We start from the raw sequence: 19,826 nt of genomic DNA, 5'->3' as shown, positions 1-19,826 counted from the left end.
TATGTCATGGATTTCATCTTCATGCCAAGGGGTCCAAATGATAGTCTCCACTTCCTCTCCCCACTTCATTCTACCCAGACTCACATTGCCCCTTTTCAAGCGTCTCCATGCCAAGGGGGCAGAAATTTTATCAGTGGAGGTCTTCCCCAATTGGAATGTTAACTCCCAAAAGCCACCAGACTTCAAAAGAGGGGCCCAGCACAGAGTAGGCTTCATAAATGCTCTTTCCATTCATTTATTAATAATATTATTATATTATGCTTTATCACATCATATAGAATACATATAGGAACAGTATAAGATAGCTATTATGATTTTTTTAAAAAGCAGGCTCAGGGAGGGCTATGACAGAAAGGATTTAAACTGTCAACAATCCTTGAGATAATATTGATCACTTATATAGCATTTTTATGGTTAGCAAAGCATTTTACAAATATTTGACTTTATCCTCGAAACAACCCTGAAAGATAGGTGCTATTATTATCCCCATTTTACAGATGAGGAAACTGAGGCAGAGGTTAGTAGCTAATAAAAGAACCAAGCACTGTAATAAACGCTTTACAATTATCGTCTCATTGGATTCTTGCAACAACCCTGAAGGGTAGGAGCTGTTATCATCCTCATTTTACAGACGAGGAAACTGAGGCAGACAGAGATGAAGGAATAACTAACACAGAGGATTTACTTTGTGACAGGCATTGTGCTAGAGAGTTTTACAATCTCAGGTTAGGGAGTTTTGTACAGTAAGTGACTTGCGCTGGGTCGCCCCATTATGAAGTCGGATTTGAACTAAAACTCAATCCAGTGCCCTCTGCTCAACATTTGCACTGGCGTCTGGATCAAAGGACCTTTGTCCCTACCTAAGCCCTCGAAGCTGTGGGACCCCTGACAAGTCACTTAGCCGCATCTGTAAAATGGGAACGCGGCTGCCCCCGCTGCCCCCAGCTCAGAGAGGAGGCCCAGAACCGCTGGAGAGCTTAAGGGCTGGAGGGGACTTCGGGGGCTCAAGCACGTAACAGTGCTCGCAGTAATGGATAGGATGAGCTGGCGCATGCCCGGTGCAGCAAAAGAGTTCACAGGCTGACTGGTTGCGCTGCCTTCTGGGGCTGGTAGTCCGAGCTCCCGGGAGGCCGCAGGGCTTGCCCCTGATCAGAACTACACTTCCCAGGAGCGACGGCTGGCGTGAAGCCCTCCAGCTCGGCTGGGGTCCGACTTCCGGGGAAGGTCTGGGGCGGGGCGAGCCAAGGCGGGCGCGGCTAGGAAGGCGGTGGCAGGGATGCAGCGACCCGGGCCTTTCAGCACGCTCTACGGGCGGGTCCTGGCCCCACTGCCCGGGCGGGCCGGGGCTGGGGGCGGGGCCTCGTCAGGGGGCGGGGGGAGCTGGCGCGCGGGAGAGCCGCACGTGCCGCCGCCCCAGCGCGAGCCCTCGGGCGGCGGGAGCGGACACGTCGTGGCCTCGGCCGCGGCCCCGGCCCTTGCGCGCTCCCCGCCTGCGGCCGCGCTTCGCGCGCTCCCGCCCGCACTTGTATTCCAGCCCGCGCCCCCGCCCTCACACACATCCCGGACCATGTCCAAGACGGAGGAAGCAAAGCGGCTTGCCGGCCGGGCGGCGGTGGAGAACCACGTGGAGGTGAGCGTCCCCCTCCCACCCTCTCCCCGGCTCTCCTCCTCCAAGGAGCCCGCCCAGCTGCCAGCGCCTCGCTCCTCCTGGAGCCCCCTGGAGCAGCTGGCGGCAGCACGCCGTCCGGAGCTGAGTTCGAATCCCTCCCCTGCCTGGGCTGACCTACGGTCGTCTCTTTCGCGGGCTCAGTTTCCCTACCTGTAACCCGAGAGAGTGGAGTCTCCCGGGTTCCTGCTAACTTTCGGGCTCCCGCCCCTTTGGGTCGAGTCTCCCCGCGGCTCGGCTGCACCTGTTAGATTGAGCGGGGTCAGGATCGCCCTCGGGCAAAGTTGTGTTGGGGGGCGAGGAAGTTCCCTCTCTCAGTCACTAACTTGAGCGGTACCCTCGGAGGCGTGGGGTTCCGGGCCACAGCTTCCTTCTCCGTAGCCCGCATCCCCTGCCCCACGTGTCTCCCCACTGACGGCCGTCGGGGTCGTCCCGGCCCGGGTCCAAGGGGATTCCCATGCGATGACTGACCAGCGCGGAGCCGAGACTTGGGTGGGGGCAAAGGAGGCTGCCGAGAGGGCGCCACAGGGGGGGAGCCCTAACTTTGGCCCGTCCCCCCGGGTGGGGACAGCCCGTTCTCTCTTTTTCTTTCTCAACTCCGAACAAGTCCTGTTTGTGGGTAGAGGAGAGGACAGCTTCAGGGAAAAAGGAGGTGGAGTCCGTGCGGTTTCCAGGCTCCAAATTGAGTTAATTATATCCATTATCCCCTTTGGAAGGGAGCCAAGGAGAATTTCCCTTCCCTGTGGGAGCTCTCGTGCCCCAGCAGTCACCCCATTCCTGCTTCTTTAGGTGCGCCCCCTTTCTGCCCCCCCAGTAGGCCTTCTGTCCTTCAGAATGTTGGGGCGACACAGGTTGGAAGCCCACCGCCCTCCCCCTCCCCCCGTCAGGGCCCCTCCTAGTCCCCTCTTAGGAATGTTGGGGAGACACAGGCTGGAAGCTCCGTGTGCCCCATCAGTCCCCCACTTCTATCCCCCTCCCCAAGTAGATCTTTTGCCCTTAGGAATGTTGGGGAGACCAAAGCTGGAGGCCCTCCCCGCAGCACTATGTGGACAAGATTGGAGGGTGCTTCCTGGGTCCTGAGAACAAATTACCATAGGAGGAAGTTCTGGAAGGCGGGAAGGCCTGGGCTGGCTGAGTCCAGCCTCAGAACTCCCCCCCCCCCCCCATGCTGCTGTAGAAGCCCCCTCCCTCAGCTGGGGGGGGGGCAGTGAGGGGCGGAAATGGAGCCTCTGAGCTTCTGGCTCCCTCCTTGTTTTAAAATGCTCTTCCACTTCCCTCTGAGTTTCTTTCTTCCCCAAAGGATTAACGAGGGCCAAGGAGGGTCTGCCCCCTCCTAAGTATCTGTTAGAATGGGGGGGGGATTGGGGTGTGAAAGGCTGGGCTCCCGACCCCCCCTTATCTGCCCAGGAATTCCCCTTCCCGCCTGGCATCCCCGAGGGTAGATTCAGAGTGGAAAGAGGCTCCAGGCTACCCTCCCACCCCCATTTTATAGATGGGGACCGGAAGCTGCACAGACCTGGGCCATACGTGGATGTGTCCATAGCAGCACCCGCCTTAGGGGATGATGGGACTTTAAGTGCCTGTTACCTGGGTGGCCTTTGCCATAGCCAACATTTCATAAGCGTGCATTCATTCATTCATTCGTTCATTTGACAGCTTATGGATTCTAGAGCCGCATGTGGGCTGCCCCTGGGTTATTCCTTTCTGGGTGATCCTGCTGGCTGGCCGGTCTCCATAGTGCTCATGCAGGTCCCCATGACCCCTTGAGGCCTCTTGCATACTTCTCCGCCATGGGCCTCAGTTTGGATTCTTAGGGACCCGGAAATAGGGCATCACCCCAAGACTGGAAAAAGCTGGGTCTGTGTATGGGGAGAAGCCTGGGCTCCCTAAAAGAACCACCTGGAGCCTTTCCTTCTGCCTTTGGCTCAGCCCGGCTTCACTCTGTCCCCTTGGTGGGGACTCCTTTGCATTTTAGTGGATTAACCCAGCTGACCCTCCCTGGTCCTCCACCCTTGCCTCGGGCTGCTGGTCTCTTTGGCCATTGTCTTTTGGCTTTTACATATCTTGGCCTGGTCTTTGACCCTTGTCTGTGGATTTTTACATATCTTTTCCTGCTCTGTCTAATCCTTTGATTTAGGGCTGGCCAGCATTCTTGGCTTGGTCACTCCCTCTACTTTGTGCCTGGGTCTAATTGGGATTGATTCTAGGTTACATTTAAGTTGCTCTGAGCCTTCCTAACTCTGTAATCGCCAAACCTCATTTGCCATAGACGGTAGATTCTAGAGGGATCCCTTCTTTTACCGGTGTTTGCACCAACTTTTGTTTTGTGCCCGATCCTTCATCTAATATCAATAAACAACTAATTAAGAATAAATAAAATTAAAAACTAACAAAATAATAATGAATAAAATAATAATAAAAAATTAAAAATCCTTCATCTAATAATAATTTAAAAAGAGTCATTGACCATGGTTGTCACTGTCAGTTATCTTTCAAGAATTTTGCCACATGCACAGGAGCCACCCTAGTGGAAGAGAACCTTTAGGTGATTGTCTTTGGTCAGCAAACAACTGAGCTCCTGCTCCTTCTAGGCGTTTTCTTTTAACCTTTACTTTCTGTCCTAGTACCCATTCTAAGGCTGAAGAGAGTCCAAGGCTCGGCAGTTAGGCTTAAGTGACTGGCATGGGGTCACACAGCGGAGGCCGCATTTGAAGCCAGGGCCTCCCGATTCCAGGCCTGGGGTTACCTAGCTGCCTCCTGAGCATTTGCTAGATTTTTCCATCAGCTGTGATGGTCAGGATGTGATCTGTGCATCATCGCTGGTGAGAATCTGCCTGTCCCTTTTACCACCCTCATCAGAGGTGCCTGGAGCACATGTGGAGGACCATTCTCCTAAATAGGATTCTCACGGTTATCTTTTCATATCACTGTATTGATGGGAAAGGTCTATGGGGAGGACCTGCATTTATTAGCATAGAGAACTCCCAAGTCAAAAAATTCCTTCTAACAATTCAAGAGACTCCTGAGTTTAAATGGTAGCCAGGCCGGATGGATCCGGGTTTCTACTTACAGGCAGAGCTTTCTGGCTTTACACCATGTGACCTTCTCTGTGGATTGGTTATTAACATTTTCAATTTTGGGGGCAGTAATCAGTTCTATATTTTTTCAAACTTTTAATGTTTTTTACTACTTAAGGTGCCTTAAGATTCTGTTTTATACCACGCGGAGCAGCTAGGGAGCATAGTGGATAGATCACCGGGCCTGGAGTCAGGAAGGACTGAGTTCAAATCCAGCCTCACCCATTGACTAGCTGTGTAACCCTGGGCAGTTCATTTAGTCCTTTTGGCTTCAGATTCCTTATTTGTAAAATCAACTGGAAAAGGCAATGGCAAACCACCCCAAAATAGGATTAAGAAGAGTTGGACACAACTGTAAGTCATACCACAATGAAAATTCTTGGCCTCCATCGAGGTAACCTCCTTTCCACATGTGGTTTAGTCCAGCTGCTTCTCCCTATCTTGCTTTTCTTTAGTGACATTTCTACTTCTATAAACACATTTGGGCCTGGGATGTTAGTAGGAGCCACCCTTGGAGAAAAGTTTGTTATAAAAATCTTGCTGATGTTTTCCACCTTTGTTCTACTTCTTATCCTTTCAGTTTCATCATTAAATTCCTTTGCAGTAATTTAGATTTCCTGCCAAGCTTTCCTTAGCAGCCTCTCCCTCCATTGTTCCTCGAGGTTTTATAATATTTACAGTTAATATTTACAAGCACATCAAGGTTTCTTATAATAACAGCTAACATTTTTATATCGTTTGCTATGTGCCAGGCATTATGCTAAATGCTTATAAACATTATCTTGTTTGGTCTTCAAACTACCCTAGGAGGTAGATGCTGTTCTTATCCCCATTTTACAGTGGAGGAAACTGAGGCCTAGAGATGTGAAATGAATTGCCTGTTATAAAAATACCCAGCTATTAGGTATTTTTTGAGAGTTTGAGCTGAGGTTTTGTCTCCAAAGCCAACTACACTACAATACCTAGCTGCAATGTTTTAGAGGTTTTCCTCTAGGCTTAAAAGCCTTTGTTTTTGTTTGTTTGTTGTTCTTATAAAGTTTTCTTCCTCCCTCCTGTTATATTTAAAAGAGTATATGGCTTAAACTGTAACATCTAAAATAGTTGTCTGCTATAAACTGTAGTGAGCAAAATAGTGGAAGATATAAATTATAGTAGATATAAGAGTGGGTGAGTAAATTTGTGACCGCAGAAAATATGTTTTCACTACAGTGTCTTGGTTTTAAATCAAATATAAGGTGATCGCCAGGGAAATATTCCCAATTATGAATATACCCAAGTCAACTGGGTTTTATAGAGAATTTAATTAATAATACAATGAGGAATTAAAGAAAAGAGAGAAAGAGAGAAAAAGGAAATAAGTATGAAGGGCCTTAAGCCAACATGGCCTAGACCTGAGTCTTAAGAGAGAGAGATCAGTCAGTCTTTTATCACCCACCACAAGGTCTGCCTAAGCAAGGATTCTAGTGACAGAGTCTCCTCAGAGAGAGTTCCAGCCAGAGTCCTCCTCAAAGTGCCTTCCATCCAGAGACTGTTTCAAAGGGCCTCTCTCAAGAGCCTCCAGAGGGACAGAGTCCCCTCAGAGGAGCTCCAGCGAGACCTCCTTAGAGATTGCCCGCCAAGAGCTTCCCTTCTCCAGAGCCTCCTTAGAGATCTTCCTCAAAAGGATTTTTCTCAAGCGATCCTCATAAGAGATTCTCCAAAAGGATTGATTTTCAAGAGATTCTGTTTTTTCTTATATAGGGGGTTTTCTCCTATGTCACCTCCCCTAAGTTCTTCCATCCAGCAATCACAGTAGACCTTTTCCAAGGGACAACCCATTCTGAATTCACTGCTGGGTCGACTAATCCCTTTAGTAAGTTTGAACCAGAAAAACTTCTGAATAAGTTTTCACCTCTTTGCTCCTGGCAAGTTTACAAGTTGCCTGACCTTTAATAGGTACTTAGCATCCCTTTGTATTACTTCTAAAAATAGGCATGGCTTAAAGAACTTTTTGCCTCACTATAAATATGGGCCCAGTACCCTCATTGTTCAGTGAGGAGTTTTTTCCCCTAAAGCAGTCTTAAGTAAGGGTGGAGTAGAGGTCTCACATTCCTGATCCAAGTCTTGAGTTCTCACTGTCAAAATGGGGAATGTTCCCAGTAGGGAATTGTTCCAATGGAGAATTCCCCAATGTGGAAATTTTTAACATTCACAAGTCTGAGAAATTTCAAGATTTACACCCCTCCTTTTTTTTTCTAAGATAGAAGAGAGGCAAAGTTCAGGCAATTGTGGTTAAATTAGTCTTCTCTAGGGACATCCAAGTGGGAAGTGTCTCAGGCTAGATTTGAACCCAGGACTCCAGGCCTGGCTCTCAATCCACTGAGCCAGACCTAGCTGCTCTTTGAAGTGTATTTTCCAACATTTTTCCGTCCACCATTGAAATGATCTGTTACTAACAACAGCATAATTTATGTATCCCTTTAAAATTTACAAAGGCAAATGACCTCTGTAAAATAGGGGCACACTAGAGAAGGACGTGGCAAACCACTCCAAATATCTGCCAAGAAAACCCCAAATGGGGTTGTGTAGAGTCAGACCCAACTGAACAACAACATAATAGAGGCACCATGATCTGTAGTGACAAAAAGGCTGCCTGGAAGCCAAGAGGACCTGAGCTCAAGTCCTGTCTCTGACATGCCCGCTGTGGGACCCTCATCAGCTCACTTCACTTTGTGTTCTGGGCAGTTTCTGCTTTGAGTTGAAGAGAGGGCTGTGATGTGGCTGGGAGGAAGGAGTTTCCAGTGCAAAGAAATCCAGGCTTGGCCCCTGGCCCCTCCCCCGTGGAACAGGAAATATAGGCATTACCACCATTTTCCAGGGGGAGAAACTGAGGCCACGGCAGGTGAGATCCCTCATTTCACATGGCGCTTACCTGGCAAATCCAGGATTAGGGCTCTTGGGCACTCAGTCAGCTGCCCCTTTAAGGAGAATACGGAAGGCGTTTGCTGGTGAGGCCTGCTGGGGGGAACCCTCTGGTCTTGGGACATTGATATTGCACAGTCCTGGGGCCTTGCTTCAGGGCCCTGCAGCTTCCCCCATCGGGCCTGTGGTTTTTCAGTCTGAGGGCCCTTCTGTGTCCGGGCACAGCTCCCGAGGTGTAGGGTTTCCCCGGGCAGCTGTTCATCCATAACTGGACGCCGGCTGAGGTCCAGGGCGCTTGAGCGAGCAGAGATGAAATTTCTGCAAACAGAACTCGTTAGCGAGGCCCCCAAGCCAGGCCCGGAGGATGCTCAGGAAGCGGCTGTCTGGGGTCGGCTCCCGCTCCCTATCAGGCCTAGAGAAGTGAGCTGTCGAGCAGCCGCCCAGAACTCCTCAGCAAAGAATACTTTGTAGACTTTTGTGATAGTGTGTCCTCCCGAGCCTCTGCTGTGGCCCGCCTTCTTGTATCTAGCAGGGTTACTCCTGCTGGAGATACGGATCCGGCTATCAGGAGTGTCCATTTAGAGCTGGAAGAGCCTCCCAAAAGGGCAGCTGGGCCAAGCTGGGCCTTTGACAGGCCGCGAAGCTGAGGGCAAAGCACAAGACGCGGTTCCTGCTCCTGGCCCGCCTGCTGCCTTCGCCCCACCTGGCCACGGGGAGGATGCTATTTTGGCATGCCCAGCAATCCCGAGCCCTCTGGGTGCTCTCCAAGTCCTCTTCTGTCCCTGACTTGGGGCCGTCCAGGGCTTCTTGCCTGCCATGGAACCTCTGGAACGATCACAAAATTTACTTATTTATTTCTTCAGTCAGCATCAGCTTCTGTAAAAAATGGTGGCTGGGCTTCCTTCCCAATAGATCACCAGGGACTGAAGCCAGGGGGTCCACAGGCTGACCCCTGACAACTCCTTTAGCTTCCCCCCTCCCCAATAGTGTCCTCAGTGTGAGCTACAGAAGCAGAGGGCAGCCATTGGGGCTCAGGGCTCTCCCCAGGCTCCCTTTTCTCAGAGGCTCTGCCTCTGCTACAACAGGTCACTTGTGGCCTCTTAGACTGGAGATGTCCAACATTGGGAATAGTTACAGCAGAGCACAGATCATGGTGATATGTGGTCCACATGGATCCCTGCACTTTAGTGGCTCTGTTTCTATTTGATTAGGTACCAACATCTTTAGAAATGAAGACGAGCAGGTAGTTTATTTTCAAATTAGTCTCCTAGTCCATTTTTAGAATATTTTGGTATTTTTAAAGGTTATCTTAGAGGGGCTTTTCTGGATATTACAGGGCTTCTTTCCCTTATAACAAAGATAGGAAGCCCCAGCTGAGAGCATGTCATTCAGCTCTTCAGTCCTCTCCATCTCCTGCCCAGGAAGAAGGAAGAGAGTGTGGCATCACCCCCCTGAGGTGACAGCCTGCCCACCCACCTGGACTCTGGCTGCCATGGGGGAGGATGGGTCCCTCCCATTGGAAATCTTGAGACAGGAGCCATGTGGCCATTTATTTACCTACTTGGGATGAGTTAGAGATGTGGCTACCAAGGCCCATTCCAGCCCTGAAAACCTGGGATTCTCTGCTGGGCCCATGATGGGTCATTGCCCTGACAGAGTTCACCTTCTGTTCATGTTCCCTTACATCGCTGAAGTTGTGCATGTTATGGGACAGTGATGGTGACCCTTTTAGAAATGAGGTGCCTGCCTCCCCCTTACCCCACACAGAGGAGGGAGGAAGCACTCCCCCTGAGCTGCTGGGTGGGGGAGTGGTTGAAGAGAGAAAGGTCTGCAGAGAGGGGGAGGGGAGTGGTCGGAACACTGTGCCCCCTCCAGTGCCTGTCACCTGTGAGCCACCCAACTAACCCTGTGTGTTTCCATTGGGCAGAGGGGCAGGGGATGTCAAAAAATGTCATCAGGCGCAGTGGAGAGGGGAAGGGGGAGCCACTGAGTGCCCAGAGAGTGCTCTGTATGTCATCTTTGGCACCCGTGCCATAGGTTCACCATCACTGTTGTAGGGGGAGGTATTTTTTTTTTTTAACCAATTACATGTAATTCCCCTGATAAGTTTCCTATGATCCAAATTGTCTCCCTCCCTAATCCTGGAGCTGACAAGCAATTTGATCTGGGTTATACTTGTATTATGCAAAACCTATTTCCCATATTGTTCCTTTTTGCAAAAGAATAGCCATAAAACAAAACCCCAAAGAAGTGAAAAGTCACATGCTTTCATATGCGTTCTCACTTCAACAGAGAGGGTATTTTAGGACCAGCACTCACTACCCAAGCCAACTGGAACTGTTTTCTTCATAGATTGGGAAGATAGCTAGCTCAAAGATACACCAGAAGAAACTTGCCAGGGCCACAGGAAGCGCATGCTCTCAGGGCCTGGTGTGGGTCACTAATGCCTTTGCTCTTCCTTACATTTGGCAGAATAATCAAGTGCTGGGAATCGGCAGCGGCTCCACCATCGTCCATGCTGTCCAGAGGATTGGTACGTCACTGTCCAGACTTTTCTCGTTCTTAAGACTTTGTCCTGTCCCCTAAGACTCAGTCTTAGGGACTGCCTGGGCGTTACCCGAGGTGAGAACGAGCTGGCCCGGCCCGGAAGCCAGAGCTGCGAGAAGGCTGGGCAGACGGGTTTGTGATTCATGCAGGCCTGGCCCAGAGAGCCTTTCATTCTATGGAGCTCGTAGAGGCAGTTGTTGGCCTGGGGCCAGCCCCCTTCCAACGGGGGCACTGACCAGGCTTATCTCTTCCTTTCTGTCCCCGGCACGGAGCAGACCCTTAAATCAGTGCTTGTTGCCTGGCTTTAGAGTAGAATTGGCCTCAAGCCTGTGGTCATGATTTAGAGCTGGAAGGGACCTCACCATGTCACCACGGAGGGCCTTGTGTACGAGGCCTGCACTGAGCTCGGGGGGCCCAAAGAGCCTGCTTTCAAGGAGCCACAATCTCGAGGGAGGGAAGGCGGAAGCGGGAAGCGCACCCCAAGGGGCCGGAGTGGGACCACTCAGCGGGAATCTCAGCGAGTGCCGCCAGTGAGGGCTGGTGTTTCTGAGCGGATCCCCCTGAAGCTTCAGCTGGGCCGGAAGTCTGGGCCGGGAGGCGGGGGCAGATGAGCAGCTTGTCCCAGAGGGGAGCTTCCTGGGACAAGTTCCCCGAGGAGCACGGCCAGTGAAAAGTGAGGAAATCTCAGTGAACAGACCTAAAAACAGGCATTCGAGGCACTGGCTAGCTCGACAAGAAAGCCTTGGCTCGGGGCCTTGTTAAAGGTCACCCGGGCAGCCGGAGGCAAAGCCAGAATCACGTGTGGGGCTGCGCAGGTCCCAGCCCCAGCGATGCTGGCGTCCCTGCATTCAGGCCCTGGCCCTGGCCCTCCTCGCTTCGGGGGGGTGGGGGGTGTTTGTACAGACAGGCCAGGCCAGCCCTGAGCCAGCTGTGACCTGGGGGCCCTTGTGCCTTCCGCAGACTTCTCAGACCTGCCGCTCTCCAGGTCAGGCTGGAGCCTTTGACCCTGTTTAACCAGGATCACCAGCTGGGTCTGGAAAGGGAAAGATTGGCCCTGCCCATGAAGCCGCCCTCTGGCCTGGGCCCGAGTCCAGGTTCCCAGCCTGGCCTGGTGCCTCTGAGGCCCCTCCCTGCATGCTGATGGGAGCCTTCCCTTGGTTCAGGGCTGCTCAGCAGGCTCGACGAACCTGTTTCCCTTCGTTAGTGTGACAAACACCAGCTCAGTGACTTGTGGGCTGCCAGAACCGCCCCCCCAACCCAAGACCGGGTCCTGGAGCCCTTGGCCAGCCGACGGCAGGTCACAGACAGTGACGAGGCTCCTCGAGGCCCGCCGAAGGCTGCGGTTGTAGCTGGATGGGTTGTTTGCTTAATGCTTTCTGCTCCTGTGTCTGATAAAAGCCCCCCCCCCCCTCCCGCCCCCTCCCCCGTTTAGTGCCAGTTCAGTTGAAGTTTTGAGCCTGACTTAAAGGGAGCAAAACCGTCAGCTTCTTTGGCGAAAGCTCTGAATTGATGTCCGGCCCCTGTTGTGTGCTACGAGGAACCCTTATTGTCCAGAGCTCCCGAGTTCAAGTCCCATCGCACAGCGGGGCTTCTAAAGCAGGACTCCACCCTCTGCCTGATGAAATCACAGATGGGGCCCCCATCCCCCATCCAGTCCTTTTCACAAAAACCTGTTGCCCCGCTCATAGAATCCAGATCAGGAGAAGATCTTCAGGATTATTTAGTGTTCTAAGACCTGTTAGGACAGGAAAAGACCTTAGTGAGGTTGGAGGACGTGCCTTAGGCCGCCTGCTGTTACGGAAACTTGAGTTGGTTTTTTTTAACCTTTACCTTCTGTCCCAGCGTCCGTTCTAAGGCAGAAGAGCAGTCAGGGCTAGGCAGTGGGGGTTAAGTGACTTGTCCAGGGTCACATAGCTGGGAAGTATCGGAGGTCAGATTTGAACCCAGGACCTCCCTACTCTAGGCCTGGCTCTCCATCCATGGAGCCACCCAGCTGTCCCCAAGTTGGTTTTTGTAATTGAAGTCGACCCCAAATTCAGTACTTTTCAACCTCCCACCCTCCAGACTAGACTCTGTGACAACATGGAATATTTATGTTTCTGGACTCTTAAAAAAAACGGATTGGGGATGAGACTCGGAGAAGGCAAGAAGAAATTCAAAGCATTTTCTTTTGTCTCCACAGCTGAAAGAGTAAAACAAGAAAACCTGAATGTTGTCTGTATTCCTACATCCTTTCAGGTACGCCCCTGGTGCTGTGGCATCTTGATTTTGCTCGGTCTGTCCTTGGTGTTCAGATAGGCTGGGTTGGAGTTTTCTCTCCTTCCAAGCTCTCATCGCATCTCTCCCTGCTCAGAGCCTCCACACTGGCTCTTGAGGAAAAGTTCACGCGCTTACCTTGGCATTCAGGGCTCTTACCTGGCTCCAGCCTGCGTCCTTATTAAAATGGCCTCTGTGTACAAGGCACCGGAACACCAGGGGCACAGTTGGAGCGTGCTTGGGCTGGAGGGCTGGTAGCACACACCGGGTAGGCTGGCTGTCCCCCTCCAGGAACCATGGTGCCAGGGAAGTGGTGAGAGCCTGAGGGAGGGGCGCCTCGAGGAAGCCCCTGTTCTGGTGGTGACGGAGACCAGTGAGCGCTTCCGGGGTCACACAGGGAGGCCCTGCCCGAGGCAGCAGAGCCCATGGAACGGCGCCCCGGAGTCCTGACCAGACCCGGGACACAGGCCGGCAGCGAGCAGCCTCCACAGGGCCTTGGGGGGAGTGTCCCGAGCCTCCCCTGTGTCTCCCCTGAATCCTGCAGCCTCCCTGGGGTCCTCCTCATCTGCCTCCGGGCTCCTGATGGGTCCCTTTACGGTTGGGCACGAAGCCTGTGTCAGAGCAAGGCACAGGCAGCCGAGGGGGATCTTAGATTCGGGGTGCGGAATCTGCAGGAACCAACGGTGACCCTTTTGCTCTTTGTGCAGGCCCGGCAACTGATCCTCCAGAATGGGCTCCCCCTGAGCGACCTGGACCGGCACCCCGAGGTAAGGATGAGGCCGCCCCTTCCCGGGGCGTGGGGACCCCCCTTTGACGGGTTCTGGGTGGTATGGTGTGCCCCAAAGTGGGCTTGTCCCAAGACAGGGGCCTCCGCTGCCGCCTGTGATTAGCAAGCGAAACCCGAGGCCCGGCCTGGCGCACCCAAGGTACTGGCGGCCGGGGTGGGGGGAGGGTTTGGAGGCTTCTTTCCTCTGGACTCACGGCTGCCCTCAGCCACTCCCCAGCCCAGCCACGGCCTGATTGAAACCTTTACCTTCTGCCTTAGAATCGTTGCACGCACTGGGGCCAGGGCAGAAGAGCGGGACGGGCTGGGCAGTGGGGTGAAGTGACTCACCCAGGGTCACTCTGCTGGGTGTGTGTGTGTCTGTGGCTAGACTGGAACCCAGGACCTCCCGGCTCTAAGCCTGGCTTTCTATCCACTGAGCCACCAGGCTGTGCCTTCAATGACCTGGAGAGGCGTGCAGAGGGCTGCGGGGCCGTCACCTCCTGCTCCCCGACTCTGGATCCTGTTAGCTTTGGGGTTCCCCAGGTTACTGGCTCACAGGAAGCTTGTGGTGCCCCCAAACCTCAAGATGTGAGATATTGAGGGGTCCTTGCATCGGGGAGGGGCCTCTTTGCTCCTGGCTGGGCTCCACCCCAAGGGGAGGGATGTGCCCAGGCACCATATTCCTTCCCTTAAGAAAAGAAAGGATAAGCACAAAAAAGATGAGATGCCACGTGCTCACAAACACCTGGTAGCAGGGCTTTTTAAATTGTGAAGCAGGGAAGGAAAGCCCTTAGTATCAGGAAAGAGATTAAGAGATGGCCAGGCCACATTCACATTTTTGTATTTACACTCAATTCTGGCTCAGCAAATCCTGAGCAACTCCCAAGAGCTGGATCTATAGACAATTAGAAGGTTTTTTGTAATCAAACAGTGGGGGCGGGCTGTGGGGGAGCTCATCAGCGAAGCGGACTTTCTCCCACCAGGGCGTCCCCTTCGCCCGAGCCCTCCCACTCAGCTCTGTGACAGGTCGGACTGGGTTCGCTTGGAGGCTTCAGACTCCCTGCGGCAGGGAAAAGGGAGGAAAGACAGGAAGGAGGCGGCGTGGAGCTGGGGCCGGGCTGGCTGTGGGTGGCTGTGGCCTGCCTTTGAGGGCTTGGAGGGTCCAGAAGGCCGGAGAGGCTCTGGGTGCCCCTGGGGGGGTGCGGGGGATTGGAGTAGGGAGGAGCCCTCATGGGATGAGCCTGGGAGGGAGGGGGCGCCCCGCCTTCTTTCCTGGGGGGGTGGGGGGGTGAGGGGTGCATGTGAAGGAGGCAGCTTTGAGGCCCCTCATGTGGCGGCACAGAGGAGGGCTGCTGGGTGGAGCCAGATGATGGGGTCAGTCGCCGGCGCTGCTTAAGGGTGGGCTGGATGCCTCGAACGGGCCTCCTGGAGCCCCGCATCGCCCCCACTGTGGGCAAAGGCCGGCCCGTCGCCACAACCGTAGGCTCCCTGTTCCCGGCCATCCGCCCGGGCCTCGGCGGGGCCTCGGCTCGGCCTCCCGCTGCTGTTTCTGGCCGCTCACCCACCCCACTTGCTCCCCACAGCTGGATCTGGCTATTGATGGGGCCGACGAAGTGGATGCCGACCTCAATCTCATCAAAGGTGGCGGGTGAGTGCTGTGGGGAAGCGGGGGCCGGGCGCACCCCCGCCCAGAGGCCCAGAGCTCGGCCTCCCTGAGCGTGCTTAGGCTGCGGGGACAAGCGGGCTCCCCTCCGAGCGGCCGCTCCCGGGCTTGCCCCTCCATGCCGCCCCCCCCCCCCCCCCCCCCCCCCCCCCCCGTGAGGCACCGCCTCCCGAGCCCTGAGCCCCTCCCCCACACAGGCCAGAGCAGGCTCTGGGGCCAGGCAGTGCTGGGTTTCTGAGGTGGTTCTTCTGCAAGCTCGGCCTTCTGGCCATCCTCCCTCCCTCTGGCCTGTGCCGGGCTCTTGGGTCGGGGCACTCCGCTCCTGACTCGCCCTCCCCAGTGGCGCCTTTCTCTGTAAAATGAGCATGACTGCCGGCTCACTTCCGCTCTAAACTGACTGCCTGCCTCGGCCTCCCCCCACCTCCTGGCCTTTCCCAGCCCCTCCCCCTACTGTTTCCGGTTTATCCCCATAGCTTGTCTGGCGGGCCGGCGGGGCGTCCCTTTGGGCCTGCTCGCTCCCTGCTAGCATGGGAGCTCCTGCAGGAAGCGGCTTAGCCCGGGGTCTGGCCCTGCCAGGCGCTTCATGAGGGCTTCTTGTCATCCTCCACCAGCCCACCTCGGGCCGAGGCCAGGAGGCCCTTGTATGCAGGGAGATTCTAGGGAGAGGCAGGGACGCACACACGAGCACAGACACACACACGGACACACACACACAGACACACACACACACACACACACACACACACACACACACACACACACGACTGCTGTGTGCCAGGGATCCCCAGAGTGAAGCCTGCTGGTCTCCTGAAGGGAGGCCTGCTGAGGACAAGTTAGGCTTCTCCCCGTTAGCAGGGCCGTCCTTACCCGGGGCGGAGTCGTGTCCCCCTGAAGAGCCTCCTTGGGGGCTCGCATGGGCCTGTCCCAGCCGAGGTGTGGGCGTGGGTGAGCTGGGGGATCCCTCCCTCCCTCCTCCATGCTTCAGGGCGCCATTCAAGCTTCTGGAGTAGATGGGAGAGGAGACGACATGGGACCCCGGCCGGGGATGCACGAGGCCTCTCAGGGACGGGCTTCCCTCGCCTCCCGACGCCGGGCCGCCCGCCTCCCCTGCAGTAGCCTCGACCTTCTCTTTGTCCCTCCCTCCCCCTGAGTTCCTTTCCGGGTGCTTCTTCCCGTCCCCAGAGGCTGCCTGACCCAGGAGAAGATCGTCGCCGGCTACGCCAAGCGGTTCATCGTCATCGCCGATTATAGGTGAGCCGGCCCGGGGCGGGGCGCGGACGGGGGAGGGACGTGGCGGCGCGGCGGGCGCTCTCGGGCCTCCGTCTCGGGCTTTCTGCGAAGTCTTTCCGTCCCCCGTTTCTCAGGAAGGATTCGAAGAACCTCGGCGACCACTGGGTGAAGGGAGTCCCCATCGAGGTCATCCCCATGGCCTACGTCCCCGTGGCCCGGGCGCTGGCCCGCATGTTCGGCGGCGTGGCCGAGCTGCGCATGGCGGAGCGCAAGGCGGTGAGTGGCGGGCGTGGCGGGGCTCCCCCCTCCCCCTCCTCCCCCTCCCCCTCCTCCCCCCTCCCCCAGCCTCCCTGACCCGCGCCTCTCCCCAGGGCCCCGTGGTGACGGACAACGGGAACTTCCTGCTGGACTGGAAGTTTGACCGCGTGCACCCGTGGAGTGAGGTGAACACGGCCATCAAGATGATCCCCGGTAAGCCGCCGGCCCGCCTGTCCTGGGACGGGGAGCCGGAGGAGGAACCATTGCTCCCCTCTGTCTGGGGGGCACCCTAAAAGCCTCGCTTCAGGCCTGCGACGGCCTCCCCTCCGCCACCGGAAGCCCTCGAGGGTCCTTCTAGTTTCCGTAGCGCCAGGGCTGGACTGCCGGGAGCTGTGGAGGGACCCCCAGAGACCCCCCAGCCCCGGCCATGCTGGGCTGCTGGGCTTTTTAACTGAATTCCTCTCTCCACCAGAGGGCAGTGTTTGTCCTTCCCAGAGCCCAGGCTTCCCCAGCCGCCCTCCTGCTAAGGCTCAGGCTGGAGCATCCAGCCCTTGGCAGGGTCTGCCCGGCCGGCCCCCCAGACCTCCCTCCGGGTCAGCACAAGGAACTGGGGGGGGGGGGGGAGGTCTTGTGGAAGCTGCGGACGACGGCGAAGGCCAGCCGGTGAAGCAGGCAAGCTTAGAGGCGGGAGGAGTGCTGGCTGTTTGCCTTTTCATGCCGTAAATGCAGTTTCTTTTTTAAAGTTAGAACGAGCAAAAGTAAACCTTTGCAAAGAGTGCAAAAGCCATTTGGACACCCCAAGGCTTGGAAGTGGTTAAAATGTATTAATACCCTCCAAGGAAAAGAAGGCTCAGACCTCCCGGGCCCAAGGGAGGCCCCGACTGTCTCCCCCGCATTTCCCAGAGGCCTGGAGCGCTCCTAGGAGAGCCTCTGGCCGAGGCGCAGCGGGGACGCCCTCCCTCCTCCCCACGCCAGCCGCTCTTCTGGAGCCTCAAGTTCTGTGTCGGGCAGACCTCCAGCGAGTGAGCGCCTTGTGTGCCCCCGAGGCCCGCTCTGGCCCTGGCAGCTGCGCGTGAGCCCACCCCGAGGCCCGCTCTGGCCCTGGCGGCTGCGCGTGAGCCCACCCCGAGGCCCGCTCTGGCCCTGGCGGCTGCGCGTGAGCCCACCCCGAGGCCGCTCTGGCCCTGGCGGCTGCGCGTGAGCCCACCCCGAGGCCCGCTCTGGCCCTGGCGGCTGCGCGTGAGCCCACCCCGAGGCCCGCTCTGGCCCTGGCGGCTGCGCGTGAGCCCACCCCGAGGCCCGCTCTGGCCCTGGCGGCTGCGCGTGAGCCCACCCCGAGGCCGCAGGCCTGAAAGGATCCGCTTCTCTCCCCTTCCCTCTGCTTGTCGCTAAAGCTGCGCGTTCCATCGGGGAAGAGAAGGACTCCCTCAGACCGGGCCGTGAGCTCATGTTTGGCCGTCTGGGAACACGCATTTCTCCAAGGCCCTGCTGGGTGCCGGGCACTGGTGGGGGGCCTCAGAGGCGGGAGCGAGGCAGGTAGCGCTGGCTGCCGGGAGCTCCTCGGCTCCTGGGTGACGGCGTCAGGCTTGTGGCCGGAAGAGGGCCCACAGGAACCCCTGGGATGGCGCGCCCAGAAGCGACCCGAAGGCTTGGGGGGGGGCAGCTGCAGCTCCAGTGGACATCCAGCCTCCCTGCCTCTTGGCAGGACCCCCCCCCCCCCTCCTAGTTCTGATGGGGGGGAGGACCGTTCCAGGCTCTGCATTCCCAGTTCTTCGCTTCTGCCTCTCCTGGCACGAGTTCCTTGTTTTGTTAAGGCTTCCCTTTCTCCAAAGGAACCCTGACCCCCAGCTCCTCGCTCAGGCCCCCTGCGGCCGGGTAGAAGTCGTCTCCCACCTCGGCTTTGGGGGTGCTGGAGTGGCAGAGGAGCCGTCCCAGGGACCCTCGCTCACGAGGAGAGCCGGAGCCTTCCGGGCCCTCGGCCCAGGGCTGTGTGGAGCCGAGCTCCCCAAAGCAGCTTTTCACAAGATTCTCTCTGGACCCCCACTGAGGGTCCTGAATCGGCCCATCCAAGCCCTGCCCGAAGGGGTGAAGGAAAGACCCTCGAAGGGAGGGCCAGCGCGGCCGCTCTAGGCTTTCTGCCCTTCTCAGAGGCTCCGTGTGCCCCTCTGGCTGCCCGCCTTCTGTGCCAGGCGCCCAAGGGCCAGAGAGTGCTAGAGTCCCAGGGGGGTTCTCGTGGGCCGCCCTTGTTGGTGGCTGGCCCCTGCCCCCAGGACAGCTGCCCAGTCTAGGCCCAGGGACTGGCCGGACGTCTTTGGTCCGGCCCAAGGCCCTGTGGTGGCTGGTGGGGCTCAGGGAGCCTCCCCTTCTCAGAGTCTGATTGGACAGGAGGGGCAGCCAAAGTCTCCCCTGGGGCTTGTTAGGTGTCCGGCTGACCACCCCGGGCAGTGCCTGAGGCAGGAGTTTAGGCCACTTCATAAGTGGTGCTTTAGCTCTTGTTTTCCTTGCAGGCGTCGTGGACACGGGTCTGTTTATCAACATGGCTGAACGAGTCTACTTTGGCATGGAAGATGGCTCGGTGAGCGTGCGGGAGAGGCCTTCTCACTGACCGAGGCCCCGCCGGTCGCCGAGGCAGGGAAGCCTGGGAGCCTTTGCCTTAATGTAGTTGCCTCGGGCCGGCCGGCTGGAGTAGGGGGTCTCAGACATCATGGAACGCCCCCCTTCTTTTTTAAGGAAATAGAGAAGCCGATATATTTTTTCTATCTAAAAATACTCACTTTTTTAAAGAAAGAAAAAAACAAACCTGGTTTCATGTTTTATATGAAATATTAAAAAAAATCCAACACAGATTTTTGAATCCTTGACACGAGGCTGCTGGTTTCTCATTAAGTTTCTGAGTGTTTGGTTTTCTGGGGGAGAACGTGAGCCCCTGTGCCAGCAGCCCCTGATGCCTTACTGGAACCGCCGACGTCCTTCATGCCTTCATTCTTGTTCGTTGGTGTGTTTTGAGTTTACCTTTTCATGGCTCACCATACGTAGTCACACTCGACAGGTCCTTTGGGGACCCGCTGTTTGGACCTCAGTACCATCTTCCCCCACACACGGAAGCACACAAACCCTCGGGCCTCCCTGCCAGGAAGGACTTTCCCAGGACCACCCAGACGGCTGGGAGATGCCTCTCCCGAGGCGGATTTTTTTCTGTTGTCCTTTTTTGGAGTTTTTGTTTGCCTTGCTCAGCCTCCTCTTTGCATTCTGTGTGTGTGTGTGTGTGTGTTGAAATAAAAAACACTCTGTGCCACTTCAGCCCTCTCACAAGTGGTTTTCTTCTTGGGGTCCAGCACAAAAAGCAGTAAAATGTAATGAGCAGAGATTCTCCAAAGCAGAGGCCTGAGTTCAAGTCCTGCCTCTGACATATTACTGGCTGTGTGATTCAGACCAAGTCATTTCTCACTCAAGTCCTGGGAG

General features: G+C 55.9%; 1 protein-coding gene across 1 annotated transcript; it reads left to right on the top strand.

The window, feature by feature from the left end:
* Positions 1–1,261: 1,261 nt before the first annotated feature.
* RPIA (ribose 5-phosphate isomerase A) lies at positions 1,262–19,664 on the top strand. Its single transcript, XM_007477707.3, has 9 exons — positions 1,262–1,630; positions 10,117–10,177; positions 12,374–12,429; positions 13,155–13,214; positions 14,797–14,861; positions 16,059–16,127; positions 16,241–16,382; positions 16,478–16,577; positions 18,872–19,664. The coding sequence occupies exons 1-9, from the start codon at positions 1,277–1,279 to the stop codon at positions 18,967–18,969; spliced, it is 1,005 nt and encodes a 334-aa protein (XP_007477769.2). The 5' UTR covers positions 1,262–1,276; the 3' UTR covers positions 18,970–19,664.
* Positions 19,665–19,826: the final 162 nt, after the last annotated feature.

The sequence above is a fragment of the Monodelphis domestica genome, chromosome 1, assembly GCF_027887165.1.
Source record: "Monodelphis domestica isolate mMonDom1 chromosome 1, mMonDom1.pri, whole genome shotgun sequence".
NCBI classification, from domain to species: domain Eukaryota; kingdom Metazoa; phylum Chordata; class Mammalia; order Didelphimorphia; family Didelphidae; genus Monodelphis; species Monodelphis domestica.
This window is presented reverse-complemented; position numbering and strand designations above follow the sequence as displayed.

Bases quoted from the DNA above. Each gene is read 5' to 3' on its own strand.
- RPIA (XM_007477707.3), top strand. From the start codon at position 1,277: ATGCAGCGACCCGGGCCTTTCAGCACGCTCTACGGGCGGGTCCTGGCC. The intron at 13,215-14,796 runs GTAAGGATGAGG...TGCTCCCCACAG, and splicing joins ACCTGGACCGGCACCCCGAG to CTGGATCTGGCTATTGATGG. The intron at 16,383-16,477 runs GTGAGTGGCGGG...GCCTCTCCCCAG, and splicing joins GCATGGCGGAGCGCAAGGCG to GGCCCCGTGGTGACGGACAA.